Source organism: Ursus arctos, unplaced genomic scaffold, assembly GCF_023065955.2.
Source record: "Ursus arctos isolate Adak ecotype North America unplaced genomic scaffold, UrsArc2.0 scaffold_26, whole genome shotgun sequence".
Classification (NCBI taxonomy): domain Eukaryota; kingdom Metazoa; phylum Chordata; class Mammalia; order Carnivora; family Ursidae; genus Ursus; species Ursus arctos.
Genome location: NW_026622941.1, coordinates 20,126,361 through 20,142,376, shown reverse-complemented (window position 1 = coordinate 20,142,376; position 16,016 = coordinate 20,126,361). Strand labels below are relative to the sequence as shown.

Genomic DNA, 16,016 nt, shown 5'->3' with positions numbered 1-16,016 from the left:
AACACACCCATGATGTGCTAAGAGACATTGTTGAATGATTGTGGTTTAACATATTTATGTTTTAAATGTAATGAAATCTAAACAGGCAAAAAACAAAACAAAAAACACACCTTCACTCTTGGATTGTTTTTTTTCCACAACTTGAGTATTGCTACACTTAGATCACAGCCAATACCTTGGTTGGCATATCAGTTGGCCTCGGTCTGCTGAGGTTTTTAAAAACTTTTAGTCTGGGGTGTCTGGCTGGCTCAGTTGGTGGAGCATGTGACTCTTGATCTTGGGGTTGTGAGTTCGAGCCTCACGTTGGGTGTGGAGATTACTTCAAAGTAAGATCTTTAAAAAAAGAAAAAGTTTTAGCCGGCTCAGTGCCGGATTGTTGATGCAACAAGGGAAGAGTAACAATGACCATGTGTGACATGGTTCCAGACTAGTGGAAAATCTTAATCCATCTCTCCTACTGCCTGTCCCATTGTTAACAAAACGTAGATGAAAGTGGATATAAGCCACAAATCAGGCCACGGTGGAAGATGGTTGCAAACTCACCTCATTTAGAGGTTCAGGAAAAAGGGAAATAAATTACCTAAAACCTAATCCTTGAAAAATGCCCGTGGATGCCAATTAACCCAAACATCTGTGGAGCTGTTTGGGAAAGTCTGCACAGGAAATCAGAAATATGAGATAGATTTGTATTATAATATAAATACTCACTTGCTAAAGTGTCAGAAAGATCTCATGATAGAAAGGGGTTTCAATGTTACGATAAGCATGAAAATATATTCCTAGTAAAGTATAATACACAATGTGTGTATTCAGATGATACCCTTGGTTGGTAACTGGTTGGTTCACTGTTATGGAAAACATGACATTTCCTCAGTAAAATGGCTTTTTAAGAAATATAAATATTTATTTATTTATTTATTTATTTATTTATTTATTTATTTAAGTATTCTCTATACCAAACATGGGGCTCAAACTCATGACCCTGGGATCAAGGGCTGCATGCTCCTCTGATTAAGCCAGCCAGGAGCCCCAGTAAAATAGCTTCTTAATATAACACTTTAAAATCCAAGTGCTTTTTTTGAATGAAAGAATAGTTCTCTGATTAGAAATGAGTACAAACGATAGAGCAGATGGAAATTCACCTGGCTTTGAGTGGCATGTTTCTACCCTGCACTCGCTCCTGCATTCAGACAGCTGCTGCCGCTGGACTCCATCCCCTTGCTCCAGTCCTTTGTTCGTCCTTCCCCAAGGCTGACAAAGCCGGGTGAGGAGCAACAAATAGGATCGTTAGTAGATGACTGTTTCTAGCACAGTGCCTTGTACACAGTAGCTGCACAAATGAACGGTCTCATTGGGAGAAATAGAGGTACAAAAAATCGATGTTTTTAAAGAACGTATGTATGCATAAGTTGGAGTACAGGAACTATAGAAAATAGTCAATGTGTGCCTGACCAGCCGACAGAAGACTTTTTCTATGCACTGTCCCACCCTGCCTTCCCTGTTAAGAGTTAGGGTGAACAGAGCTGGTTTTCCATGTACTAATGAGAATATAAAATGTTACAAGTGCTCTGCTAATAGTTTCCCAGGGGCACAAGGAAGACTCAGGAGAGGGACAGGTCGAGGGTACTTGGGGAGGTCCAAAGGGTGAGGATACACTTCTGTGAGGTCACATGGGGGATACAAGTGCCAGCTTCACATGCTGGTTATAAGGATCAGATCATACTAGAAATAAACTCGTACTAAAGGAATTCATAGTGCAGTAGGAGGGGACCAACAGGTTACATTCCCAACTTCCTTTTCTCCTGAGGCTGAAGCAAACAATGTAACTCAAGGTTCATAGGATACAGATTTTTATTTCTTGTAACCAGATAAAGGGGAAATGCCAGTTGGAGGCTGATTTTAACAGGCCAGGGCCTCTGCCTTTCTCTCTTCTCTTGGGATCGTAATGGTGCTGTCAGGGGAGAGGAGGCATCCACTGGGGAAACCCAGCGAAACAAAGAGTAATTGAGAGCCCAAGCTGGAAGCCCAAGATAGCCACAGGGGAGGAAGGATTCCTGCCCAAAGGGGGGAAGAGCAGCAGGAGCTGTGCTCAAAGGGGTTGCAAGTCCCGCCTGAGGTAGTGATAGTCAATTACCTGGGTGTGTCATGAGGGCGGTATTTCCCAGTTTTAAAATACAAGCCAGACAATGTAAACATCTTTTGTTCACTTCAATTTTGAAAAAGATAGAAATAAAGAGAATTACAAAGATGTCCCAAGAGAGACAGAATGTTATAGCAGCTGGGTGCAGGGGCCTGTATGCACTACTATGGTTTTTTTGTTTAAGTTTTTTTTTTTTTTTTTTGAAAGAGAGAGAGAGAGAATGAGTGGGGGGAGGAAGGGGCAGAGGGAGAGGAAGAAGCAGACTTCCTGAGGAGCAGGGAGCCTGATGTGGGGCTGGATCCCAGGACCCTGGGATCATGACCCGAGCCAAAGGCAGGTGATTAATTGACTGAGCCACCCAGGCGCCCTGCAATTACTATGTTAATCAGCACATCTGATTAACGGCAGAACAGCATTCAAGGAATTCAAGCAGCTATAATACTTGGTATTATATACAATATAATATTCTAATATGATACTGTATTATTTTAATAGTTATTGGTCACTTAGAAAGTTTTAATTAATTAATTAATTAATTAATTTAAAGATTTTATTTATTTATTAGACAGAGATAGAGACAGCCAGTGAGAGAGGGAACACAAGCAGGGGAGTGGGAGAGGAAGAAGCAGGCTCATAGCGGAGGAGCCTGACGTGGGGCTCAATCCCACAACGCCGGGATCACGCCCTGAGCCGAAGGCAGACGCCTAACCGCTGTGCCACCCAGGCACCCCGGAAAGTTTTTAAAAACTCTTGTTTTAGTGTGAAAGACTTGAGATTGTTCTATTTAGTTGTGGGAAGAATTATTTCATGTGTTGGGGTTTTAAAATAGTCTTGGAATACGCATATTTAAATAGCCGGTATGTACCCCTCTATGTCAGAGAAGTAAAATCTCAATAAACTGGACATATGCACTATCTAGAAAATCCACTTAAAGTCAAATCATAATAAATGACAGGTGCCTATTATGATACCACATAATTTTTTAATGCTAGCATATTATTTTTGGAAGAGATCAACGTTACAATTACTTGAATATAGTTTCATTATTCAATTACAAGATACAGACAAATCTTATAAGCAGGGTTTTGACTTCAGAACACAGTGAAATTGTAATTCCCAGATACAGATACATTCACATAAAGATATCCTTTAGTTACTGAATAATGGCTACATACTGATGACAGTAAGAATTAACAATACTTTCCACTTATGACATTTATCAATAATAACTTTCAACTAATTAGGTCCAAAAAATGAACATGTTGATCATACTGTAATTCCAAACAAATAGGTTAATATGCTCACTGTGGATGTGTGTGTGTGTGTGTGTATTTTTTCAGATAGTTTTGAAAGTTTTGAGAAGGAGCAGATGAGGCATATCGCCGTGTAATGATGTCATCAGGGTGCCTTTATGTAACGTTTTAATGTAAAATAAAGCCTAGAGCTCTAGCCAGTTAGAGTAAGTACAGTGTTTGAGTCTGTTTAGCTGTGGAACATGAGTTATCTCTGAAAAACTGGTTTGTTCCTTCTGTACAAGGTAAACAGGAGCAGAGTGTGTCTCCATTGCTTATTTCCCAGTAACTCCCTGAATTCAGGGAGATCCCCAAAGAGCACAAAAGGGAGCTCCCCACTATGGAACCTTCTACCAGCCTCACAGTCCCCCTACCCCCCCCCCCCAGCAACTACAATGAAGTGTTCTTATGATAGGGCTGCTTCCCAGTCACCTCCTTCCCTCTTCCTTTCTTAACAATTTAGGTCTCCAAGGTGAACTACTAAGAGGACACACTCTTCTCTTTCCCATCATGCCATGCTTCTCCCCTCACCCCTCATGGAGATGGGAAAAGGGCAGAAAAGGAGAGGGAGATTTGCTGCTGAGTGCATGACAATGCAAGGGGTAAAGGAATGAAAAAGTCAACAACTAGGACTCACCAGATCAAGATGGATACTTGTAACAAATAGAAAGCACACTCTAAAGAGTCTCCAGCATTATAATTATGAATGGGAGTAAGACACAAGGTGACCTAAACAGGGCCTGAAGCAATGAAAGAAGGCCATGCTGTCCCCAGCTAAGAACCGTACATTACCTTTGCTTCTGGAAAGAATAAAATTGGTTATGCATGTTCCTAATACTGCAGTGGAAGCAAAAAGGGTCCAAGGGCTTTATTTACATGGTTCATGTTTTCAACAAGAATGCAACTGTTTTTGAATGTAATTTGGTCTGTTTTCACCAGTTTAGTAGACTGTCTTCTAGGACTCTGGTTTGATCAAAGTTTTCTTCTCCAACTGTAAGAAAAAAAAGTACATAAAATAGACACACTTCTCTGTGGTTTAAAAGGTGAAAAGATAAGATGAAGAGAACTTCAAGAAATAAACATTTCGTTTTCTAAAGTATGTTAACTCCTGCACTTTGCTACTGAGAATCCAAACAAGTGTGCTTTGATTGATTTGGTTTAAAAATCTTCCTCCTCATGTCAAGACACATAGGGGAACTCACATTTCACATCTGACTCTCCGGAATGAATGAAGCTATAATGTGGTATGTTTGGTAGAAATCTGAAAAGGCCACGTCTTGCTCTAAGTGTGTCTCATCATATTTTACCTACCCACCATTAGAACCATTCAATTGCATCAAGGTACCGCCTCCATGTTTCCTGTTAACAGTGCATGTTACTTGGGAAAGATGACACGGGAACACTTTTGCACATATTCTCTTATTAGCTGAGCTAGACTAGGCCTGGGGAGGAAGTGAGACAAAAGGGAGGGACACTTGTTAGCTGGATGGTGTTGGAAAACTTTAGAGCATGAGGTATCACTTCCAGGGCAGAGGGGCTAAGGAGTCAGATGATAGCAGATTCCTGGGACTGTAACAATGGGTACAAGAGCTAAAACCCACCATAGGTAGGGAAAGGGAGTCGCCGGAGGAAAACGCCTCTCCTAACTTTCTCACAGACTATCCTCAGATAAAACCACATTCCTTCAGTTAGTTACAATATAATTTGAATGTCTGAGTTACATTTTAACCTGAATTGCTAGCACATTAGAATATGACAGGTGATGGGCTGCTCTTTAAAGGATAAAAAAACTCAATAAGAAGGACATCCTTGTACATTGGTCACTAAAATAAAAACTCACTATATAAAAGAAGAGCCTACCAAATAATACTTAGGGACTTTAGAATGAAAATATTAAAGGTGGCGAGTAATGAATATATCATATGGAAATTCAAAACTTTTCTATCAATTTAAACTAGTAAGATTCTGTTTCCTTATTTCATCGTCAGAAACAAGCTACTCTGGAAACTTTGATGATTAAAAAATTACATTTATTTTCTAAAAAAAGACTTGAAATTGGGACCTATAATCACACACTCTTCCCTAAAGTTTCTTTTTTTTTAATTTAAATTTTAGTTAACATATAGTGCAATATTGGTTTTGTGGAGCCTTCCCTAAAGTTGCTAATGAAAATCCTTCTTCTCCTCTTTAAAATTAGCTCCTCCCTTTCCATTCTAGCTCACCGTTCCTTTTTTCTTTTTTTTTTTTTTTTTTCTGGCTCCACACATCTTCCCAGCAACCAAATCTAAAACTTCTCTTTCAATCTATCTTCGCCACTGCTCTCCTCCTACTGATTTCAACAATCAGTAAGTGTGCCAAATATCAAATTTAGAAAAGATCACCTTGGCTGTAGCATCCTCTACCCATTATCAGCTATTTCTCACCTTCTCATTGCAAGAGTTCTGAGAGCCATGCTGGCTAGTACTCGCTTTCTTCTTGTCCCAAATTCCCTCTCAACAAGGTTTCAGAAGGGGATAGCAGTAGCAAGTAGCATCCCTGAGCAGGAGCTGAGCGGAAACCTTGTGAACTGCTGTTCAATCACCCCTCGTAGCCAACATGATCTTCCCTTCCCATTGATTTCTGTTCTCTCACTAACCATTCTGCAACATGTGCTGCTTTAGTCTGGGTAGGCTGCTTTTCTGGTTCTCCTCTTACATTGCTGCTTTCTCTTTGAAATGTCCCTTCACTGATAGGACTTTCCTCCTTGTCCCTTCATCTCTAGGCATTGTCTAAGGCAAATCCTTTATTATCTGCCTTTCTCCTGCTATATCTGAGGCCTAGAAGAGATTTCCATTTTCGTGATTTCAGCCTTTATTACCAGGCTCTGAATGTCCTGTTGTTCCCAAGTCTGACCAATCATCAGAATCGTTTGGGGGAATTTCTCAAGGATACAGATTCTGAGGCCTCATTTGACTTTTACAGAATCAGAATCTCTGGGTCCGAGGCTGAGGAATCCGTATTTTGAGTAAGCTCTCCAGTTAACCCCGATGGAACCAGCCCATAGATGGATAGTTGAGAGCCACTGACTTCCACACTTTTACTCGCTGGACCGTCCCTGTCATCTCAAACTGAATCTCAACTATACCTGCGGAAATGTTCATTCCTCATCCTTTCAAACTCTCACACACTCCACTTCAAGAATGTGCCCGGCTCTGGATTCCCCTTTATCCCTTCAGTGAATAGCTACCACATGTTATTTATTCTTCCTTCTAGGGTCTGTCAGAGTAGAGCCTCCCCATCGATTCCCACTGACTGACTGCACCTCACTCCTCACTCCTGTGGTTCCCTGTCACGTTCCTTGGCTTCTCCTTCTTGCCCTCTTCCCCCCTGGACACAATGCATTTGAGAGCTGGCATGGCATAATGAAGAGAGCCGTAGAGTCACACGGACCAGAGTTAAAATCCCAACATCGCTTCTTACTAACGGAATGCCCTGAGGAAAGTAAATACACCTCACGAAGGTTCAGTATTCTGAGCTAGAAAGATTCACATTCATATCTGACACACAGCAGACCTTCCTATATTGTAGCTATTGTTACTTTCTGTGCCATGATCAGACCCATCCTCCTTCACCATGTCATCGCTCTGCTGCCAATCCAGAGGGCATCTTACTGATTCTCAGGCAAAGAGTAAATTACCTTCATTCTTCATCCCAGTTCCAGTAGGTAGCTGCTGTGTAATAGCGGGCAAGCTACTTAATCTTCCTGTGCTTCTATTTCCTCGCCTGGAGTGTGGATAACAATGTGCTTACCTCCCAGGGTCACTATGAGGGTTAAATGTATTATTGCATATCACATGCTGAGAACAACGCCTGGCCCCCTGCATTATAGTGAGCCCGCAACAACTATTAGCTCCAGGTAGTAGCAACAGTAGCAGGCAATCATCGTCCTAGCTCTGACATAACCACTCCTCCTGCGTTCTGCTATTCCACTGACTGCTCACCTCTCTCTCTCTCTCTCTCTTTTTTTTAAGATTTTATTTATTTATCTGAGAGAAAGAGAGTGCGTGGGTGCACACATGAGTTGGGGAAGGGGCAGAGGGAGAAGCAGACTCCCCCCCCCCAGCAGGGAGCCCCACCCAGGGCTCGATCCCAGGACCCCAAGATCATGACCTGAGCCCAAGGCAGACACTTAACTGCCTGGGCCACCCAGGTGCCCCTCACCCTATCTCTTTGCTACAAAGGTCGTTCTCATTCCTGCTTCCCTTTAATCTTTCTTTTCTGCCTGCCACAGCAGCCGGCACCTAGCAGGCATAAGTGCATATTTGCTGAATTAAGTATTAATAATTCCCTCTACCCACCCACAGCAGCCCCGGCCTTGCTCTGAATTCAGAGGACCCCCCAATCCCACTCTCTTGCATTTGCTTCTCATCAGTATCTTTTTCACAAGAAAACCATAAGCTTGAAGCCAGAAAGTACCTTTTGCTCTCTTCTCCCTCCATGGCCCATCCAATACTAGGCACAGAGGATATACATGTCTTCTCCATTAGCATAAGTGTCAGAGCATTAGGCCAGCAGCAACCTGTGCTTTGACCACCAGACCACTTGCTGTATATTTTTAAAATATTTAAACATTTACATCATGTCACAATATGGCATCATTACAATTTTTGAGAGGGAAAATTCTAGGTCTATTTATTATGCTTTGATGACTTCTATTGTTAATAGTAATTAAAATTATGTACCTTGGTTTCAATTGGCTCTCATAACAATCCTGAACATGGGTATCATTATTCCATTTTACCAATAATGATACTAAGACTCAGGGTCATCCAGCTAGTAAAGAAGCAGAACCAGGATTTGAACCATGTCTGTTATATACTCCAAAGCACTGGCTTATCTATTACCAAGATGCCTCAGTTCAACTTGTGGTTTCAAATGCTACATGGACAGAGTGTCTGTATTTGAAAAGTACACCTAATCTTTGTATAGGAGAAGCTGTATAATGAAAATTACACAGGCTTAGAATCAGAACTGGCCTATATCTATTAGAATATACAATATATTATTGCTATATATGTGAATAAAAATATTTCATTTTCAGCAATTTCATTTGGTTCAGTCATTTGGTTCTAAGTGAAATAAGGTTACAATAGGCTCTGGATTATGAAATTAATATGAAATTCCCCAGGGTCATCAAGGAAATGTTTTTGTTCCTGGGGACTTGCTTTAATGAGAAATGTACTAGTGTTTGCATAATAAACATATCTGAGTTTCTGGAGCTGAGGGCAACTGTTAATTATACTTAAAGATCTGAATAAAGGCAACTTTGTTGTATTCAACACAGAATTGCAAACGTAATCAAAGCTTCCCTGTCCTGCAGCTGAAAGAGGTCACTATACTTGTACCTTCTTGTGGTTTCTGCAAGGAAGCCAAGAGCAGAGCTGCTGCCTCCAGAAGGGTTAGTAGTTGGGGATTTGGGCTGCGTCTTTCTGGAGAAACAAAAGTATATACAGATTCTATTAGCATTTAAATATTCTTATTCTGATATGCTATAAATAGAAAAACCTTTATGAAATAGATTTTTGATCCCTTAGCAAAGTCCCGCCCCCCTTACACAGAAGACTGATTTTTAGGAATTGAAACATGTTACACTTCCCGCGGATGTTACTTATTTTGGTTATATTGTATATTACAGGTATGAAAGAGAATTTAAACTATGTACTACAGAGAATTTCATGAAAGGAGGGTGGATTAAGGTAAAGAACCCTGAATAATTTCACCCTTCAGAGCTTAAAATGGAATGTCTGGGCAGGAACATTCAGATGTAATGGATATTGCTGGGAGCCTGGGCTACTTCCCCTCTCATTTCGTCCAAAGCTGTTTGAAATAATCTACATTCTTGGCCACGCGTAAGGCACTTAACAGTCCCTGGCCCTATTCTTAATGGCCCCTACCTATCAACAATTTCTGGTTTTAAACTGCTTTATAGCCCTTTCTAGTAATGTAATGGGGACGTACATTTGAAGTTTCCAGGTAAATCACTGCTTTAATAACAACAGAAACATTAAGAGGAAACCGTTTAAGTGTCTTGGCATAAACCGGGAGGTACATTTCAGTGGCAGTTGCATCGTTCTCGCTCCCCCTCCTTTACTCCTGGAGGGTGAACCCCCAGGCCTGGCCTGTCCCTGGATAACTCCCCCGGGACCTCTGCACAGAGCGCGGCCAGAGGGCGGTCCGAACAGCCGAGATCACGTTCGGTTTCGGGAGCCTCAGCGCCAGCTTCAGCCGCCCAGTAGTGCAAGGAGCCGCGGCTGCCAGCTTAAGCTCGGCCCTGGCTGGCTCTCTCTCAGGGCGGCCCCGGAGCTGCATCCCTCCCGGCGGGGAGCCGCTGTCGTGGGGCGCGGGGCGGAGCGCGCCCTGCCCGCTGGGTCCTGCTGTGAGTCGCCGCACCGGTCTCCCCTTCCTCGCTCACTCACCCGGCGGCGGCCGGTCGGAGAGGTCCTTCTTCCGGCTCTGGTCCGAGATGAAGCGACGCCCCTCTGCAAAGAGACGCAGGGCTCAGCGCCCGCCGGGTGCTCAGCAAGCGCGGTTAACCTGTGCTCCGCTCCGCGAGTCCCCAGGCGGGAGGGGTGGGGCGGCGGCGGCGGCCGGGGTCCGGGCTGGACTGCCAGTTTTCCCGCACTGGGCGTGCAACCTCCGGCTGGACCAAGCGTCCTGCCCGCGCACTGCCCGCGCCTAGCCGCGCCCTGCCGCGCGCCCTGTCCCCGCGCCTGCGGAGTCCTGCTCGCGCGCTGCCTGCACCTGCTGCACCCTGCCCGCGCCCTGCCCGCGCCCTGCCCGTGCCCTGCCCGTGCCCTGCCCGCTGCAGCGAATGGGTTTTGGAGCAGTGGTCCGGTTCAAGGGTCCTTGCGGTGTTTCCCGGGCTACTCTGGAGTCTTCCAGTACGGCAAGAGCCAGCAATGCTCCAGTTCAGAATGGAAAGGTTCTAATAATCTGAGAGTCTTTCTCTTCCATTGCCAACCCGCCCCCCCCGCCCCTTTTCTTTGACGGCGACCAGGCTGACCTCGATTATTTAAGGGAACACACTCGATATTATTCTTTCCCCACACATCTATCCCATAGATTCATGCACCCCGAAGGATCCTCCTTTATTGCTGTAGGAAGAGCAAAGTATTTGGAACATACGTGCACCCTTCAGATACAGCATAGATTGAGGAGTCCAGTTCCTTCGCTCAAAGAGACCCTACAACCCAGAGAGAAGAGAAAAGCAGTAAGACATTGTAGCCCAGTCCTATGTTAGAAAAAAGAAAGGAAGAGAGGGAGGGAGGGAGAAGAAAGAGAAGAAACAAAAGGAAGGAAGGTAGGAAGGAAGGGAAAGGAAGGAAAAGAAAGAAAATCCAGGAGCCCCAGTTCTTGCGTTTGATTACCTGTGGCGCACTGCTGGAATTTCCTAAGAAAGAAAACACTAGAAAAAGAGCCAAGGTTGTTGCCACCAGCCTTCTGAGTCCCTACAAGAAAAGACCAAAGAAAGCAATTTCTGTGCCTATAGGATCTTCTATTTCTGTAAGACCTGGACAATTTATGAACTTCTTAATTTTCGATGTGCTCTGTTTTAATAATACTCAGTATGTGGGAGAGGGGGGATTCCTGAGGCTACCTTCTGGTTAAGCCAGGAGAGTTCTCTTTTAAAAAAATATTTAGAAATATGTTACTTTCATTACTTCACCCAAATGAGTGATTTTTTGTAGCAAAATCAAAGGATTCTGATATTTTAAGGCATATAAAATGCTTATTAAAGAATAGGTAAAATAGGTAAAAAGGAAGATATAGGTAAAATAGATTTAAAAATAGGTAAAAAGCTCTAAAGCTTTTTATAAACAGCTTAAAAGTCTCGAGTAAATAAAACTTTTACTTACCTTCATGTTCAGCTCCTTTTCAGAACCTGCGATAACTAACTTTACCTGTCAGTTTTCTAATCTTGTTCTGAGAGTGGGGCTTTTAAATCTTAGTGTCAAGAACCCCTCCTGATCTTCAGTAGAGTTAGGGAGTCCATAGGGACTTCTTGTCAGTATTCAAGATTGAGAGGATCTGACAATTTTTCCAGGGAGATTCATTTGCAGGAAGTAAAGAAATGATTGATGAGTGGACATCATTTATTTAGATACTGACCACATCAGCCAGAAGATATTCTGAATATATCAGCATTTATTTATTTATTTATTTATTTATTGCCTTTCCCACTAGTCTCACAAAGGATTTATTATTAGTAATAGAGAAAATGATTAACAAGCCCAGGCTGAATCAAAAGTAAACGAATAAAGTAAGCCAACTTGTCTTGGGTAGCTATCAAGCTCTCACTGATTACTAAACATGACACCTTTGGGTAGAAATAAAAAGGTTAGGGAATCTCAGTGGAATTCGACATCACTCCTTCACTTCTGTATCCATTTAATTATTTTACAAACATTTATTGAATGCCTACTGCGTATCAGATATTTCCTTCTAGTTCAAGGGACACAGCCATTCATTAAAAAGACACCATCTCTGTTGTGATCAAGCTTATCTTCTAGTTAGGGGAGAAATTCTGTAAACTAGTCAAAAGGTAAATAAGGTAATTTTAAAATGTTTTAAATGCTTTATAAAATAAAAATAAGCAAGGTGATGTGATAAGTGGTGGGTTACTTTAGGGAAGGCAGCAATTGAGGGGGTTCTGGAAAGACCAGGTAGAGTTAGACATGAGATGAATCAGAGTGAGAATTAGTGTAACAGGCAGAAGAAAGAAAAACTAATCTTGGGATGGCAAAGAGCTTGGCTTGTTTGAGGAATAGGGAGACCAATGAGGCCAAGCTGAGTGGTCATGGGTGATAAGGGAGAATACTTTGAAATGAGGTCAGAGGGGAAGAAATGGTTCATATGGAAACATGGTCATAAGCAAAAGATGATGATGGCTTAGACTTGGGTGGGACTTGCAGGGAATTGAGAGCTGTAAATGAATTTGGGATGCATGTTGGAAGTAGACAATTTAGAACATGTGGATAAATAGGATATGATTGTATAAGAAAAACAAATCAAGGATGAGTCTTGGGTTTCTGGCTTAAACACTGGGTATGATAAAGCCATTTACTGAAATTGGAGACTTTGTAAGGAGCCAGTTTAGAAAGGGGAATTCAATTTGAATATTAAAATTAAAATGTACGTTAAGGATCTAAGTTGAAGTGTGAAGTAGGCATTGGAAATGCAAAACTCTACAGAGCTCAGCAAAGAGGCCACCAGTCTACAGATCTTTTTCTAAAGGCAGAAATGGTCAAATTTAAGAATTGTAAGAATTTTAAGGCGGGAAAAGGGTTGGGATTGGACGAGAACACTTAGAGAGTGAATGGAGTTAAAGAAGAGAAGCAGGGACAGAGCTGTGAAAACAGACATGCAGAGATGAGCAGAGTGAGAGCCAGCAAAGCAAGCTGAGGCGAAGTGATCAGAAAGAAAAGAGAAATTCCCGGAAACCAGGAGGCCGTGGAGGCCAACAGAATATCCAACGATGCTGAGAGGTCATGGTAGATGAACACCAGGGAGTGTGCCCTGGATTTGGAAATATGATGGTTTCTGAGGACATAAGCTAGATTGGAGTGGGTTGAAAGTGAATAGGATCTGAGGAAATAAAGACAAGTATGGACAGCATTTTTAAGTTAGCTTCACTACATTTCACTAAAAGGGGGAAAGGAAAAAAAAATTTTTTTAAAGAGTAGATGCTTGAGTGTGGTGGAAGTGTGTTATTATTTTTTGGCCTTCCGGTAATATCTGAACCCTTTCATTTTTAGGGAATTCCTAACATTCCCTAAATTATGAATTATAGCATTATGAATCTTGATGGGAGGCAGAGCCTTCCTTCTATTGCAGAAGGTGAAAATGTCACTCATTTTCCCAGCCTCCCTATCAGGTAGGATGTGGGCATGTGACACAGGCTTCGCCAGTCAGACCCACTTGGATGGGAAATCTGGAGCTAGGATGGAGGAAAGTGGGAATCAGGAGAGACGTTTTCTGGTGCAGCAGCGGTTGTAGTAGGCTTGAGTTTGCGTGGCAACACTGCCTGGAGTGCTCATGTCAGATTCCAGGATGGGGACGTCCCACCACCTGCAGTGTCCTGCTCAAATCAGGTCTGTTGGTTTCTGCTGATGACAACTAACAAACCATTTGCAGAACACATAAGCTGATGGAGATGACCAGAGGAAGGAGACACTGATGCTGCTGAAGAGAAGGTAACTGCAAAAAGGAATGTGTAGAAGGCAAGAGGAAAAGGATACAAAGTATGTCAATATTCAGGTGAAACAGTTACATATATAGGCGGATACTGAACAGGGACCTGAGTACCCACCATAGGCTAAGGTACCGTAGATAAGAAAGATAATTCCTTTCCTCCAAAAGTTAGAGTAGTGCTCCTCAGGGATTAATATGTATATGAATCACCTGAGAGCCTTGTAAAGATGCAGATTCCGATTAGTACAGGTAGGGTGAGATCTGAAGTTCTGCATTTCTTTTCTTCTTTGTTTTTAAGATTTCATTTATTTGAGACCTCTAGAGCATGAGTGGGTGGGAGGGGCAGAAAGAGAGGGAGAAGCAGGCTCCCCACTGAGCAGGAAGCCTGACAGGAAGACTCATTCCCAGGACCCCGGGATCATGACCTGAGCCTAAGGTAGGCACTTAACCAACTGGGACACTGAAATTCTGCATTTCTAATAAACTCCCAGGTGACGCAGATGGATGTTACTCCCCTGATCCTAGAACAGTTTCAGGAGTAAAGCTTTAGAGGCTATAAGTGGTAAAAATGAAACTTTGGAGTCTGTGTGGCTGGGGGAATAGTTTGCCATAGAAATAGCAAGGAGTATGGGAAGAGAACAGATAAATTTGATTCGGGATTGAAGTTTGAGGGGCTGATGATATCTGTCTGCAAATACTTGTGTAAGGAGTTTGGGATTTGGGCTCTTGATATTTAGACTTGCCAGCCTGTGAAGACATGAGGTTTGGTTAGTAAATGAGAATGGAATACAGAAAGTTGTCTGTAGGGAGAAAGTCGTGGAATATTTACTCCCTTTAAAGTATAAGTCAAGCAAGAAGGAGCCGAAACGTTACTGCAGTGTTCCCCACAATGTTAGAGGAAGGGAAAGAATAAAAACCAAGGACTAGTAGGTTAACACCAAAACTGGATAAAATCTTAATATTTCTTTAAATACCAGACTTCAGGGTTTTAGGATTTAATTTCAAGGGATTATAGCAACTTCCAAAAAAAAGGGCAATAAAAGAAATAACATTATACATGTGTTTGTTTCAAATGAACTCGTAAGTGAAACCCAATTGCTAGGTCACCTAACAAACAAGTAAAATGCCTATTTCCCTCTCCATGTCAAAACCACATAAAACATTTTAGAAAGAGGGACAGGAAAATGAATCACCGATAAAACCGTGTTTCGAATTTACAATTTTAAGGAAAAAAGTATGATGTGGTTTGTTTATAAAAGTTTAGCTGATGAATTCACAAGCAGATGCTTTACGTCAAAGCTGCCATTTTCAGTATAATACACACAAGTGAGGAGAACGGTTTTGACATATTATCAATATTGTAGTCTTATCAAAAGCAACATGCTAGAATGCGTTTGTCTAAAATGGCATTGCCTCCTAATACGATTTTATTAAATCACAACATTTTAGGACTTATACAAGCCCAACCTTAGAGATGGGCTAGGAAAAGTTATTTGATAAAAGCCCCTGACGGATAAAACCACTGAATTTTGTTCTGCTGACATTATGACCAGGCAATGGGCACTGGACAAATTAAGATAAACCTTTTTATAAAGGCATATTCAATGGAGTCCATTTTGCCTGTATCACTGACGTAATCTGAATTCTTCCAGTTGATGGATGGTGCCCAGGTCCACTCATACAATAATGGTCACTGTTTCAATTGTATTTTAACAAGGTTAGTGATTATTGTGTTCACATAGAAAATACTCCTATCTTGGGTAGTTACCTCGAAATATGGCTGTTATGATAATAAAAGATCCAAATTACTTCTTTGATGACTGAATAGAGGATTTTGGTTTAATATGAATGAGGTCATTATTCATTCTCCTACTTTGGCTTCATTCTATGCCAGGGCCCGTCTGCCCCATAGGCCAGCTGTCTCACAAACAGAAGTCACTTCCTCAAAGGGCTACCACTCAGATCCAGGGGCAGAGAAGGCCTGCTCTCCAAAATAAAACTCCCCACTCATTGGTCAGCGTCTACTGTCTTCCTTTCACTTAAGGCTTTGAACCTTGAGAATCTCTTTTCTGTAATCAAATAATACAAACAAGTGGAAAGTTCTATGAGAGGACAAGGATGACCCATCTATTTTGCTAGTGGGTCAAAAAAGATATGACAGAGGCGAACTTCTGATTAGGTCTTGAGAGCTAGTAGAGGTTGTTGTGCCAGTCGTTGGATTTGGGGCATTCTACTACTGTGTCCTACCTCCTCCCACATGGGGTACAGGTAGCAGAAGGGGAGAGGTTGGAACCTTTCAGCACAGGGACAAGCTTAGAAAGATATCTATTAAAAAGATTTAAGACTTCTGGTTT

The 16,016-nt window shown here is 42.1% G+C and overlaps 1 protein-coding gene across 1 annotated transcript; it reads right to left on the bottom strand.

The window, feature by feature from the left end:
* Positions 1-3,837: 3,837 nt before the first annotated feature.
* SPX (spexin hormone) lies at positions 3,838-11,333 on the bottom strand. Its single transcript, XM_026501643.4, has 6 exons — positions 11,328-11,333; positions 10,839-10,919; positions 10,597-10,654; positions 9,888-9,950; positions 8,817-8,900; positions 3,838-4,423 (listed from the first exon to the last, which is right to left on the bottom strand). The coding sequence occupies exons 1-6, from the start codon at positions 11,331-11,333 to the stop codon at positions 4,365-4,367; spliced, it is 351 nt and encodes a 116-aa protein (XP_026357428.1). The 3' UTR covers positions 3,838-4,364.
* Between the last annotated feature and the right edge of the window lie 4,683 nt (positions 11,334-16,016).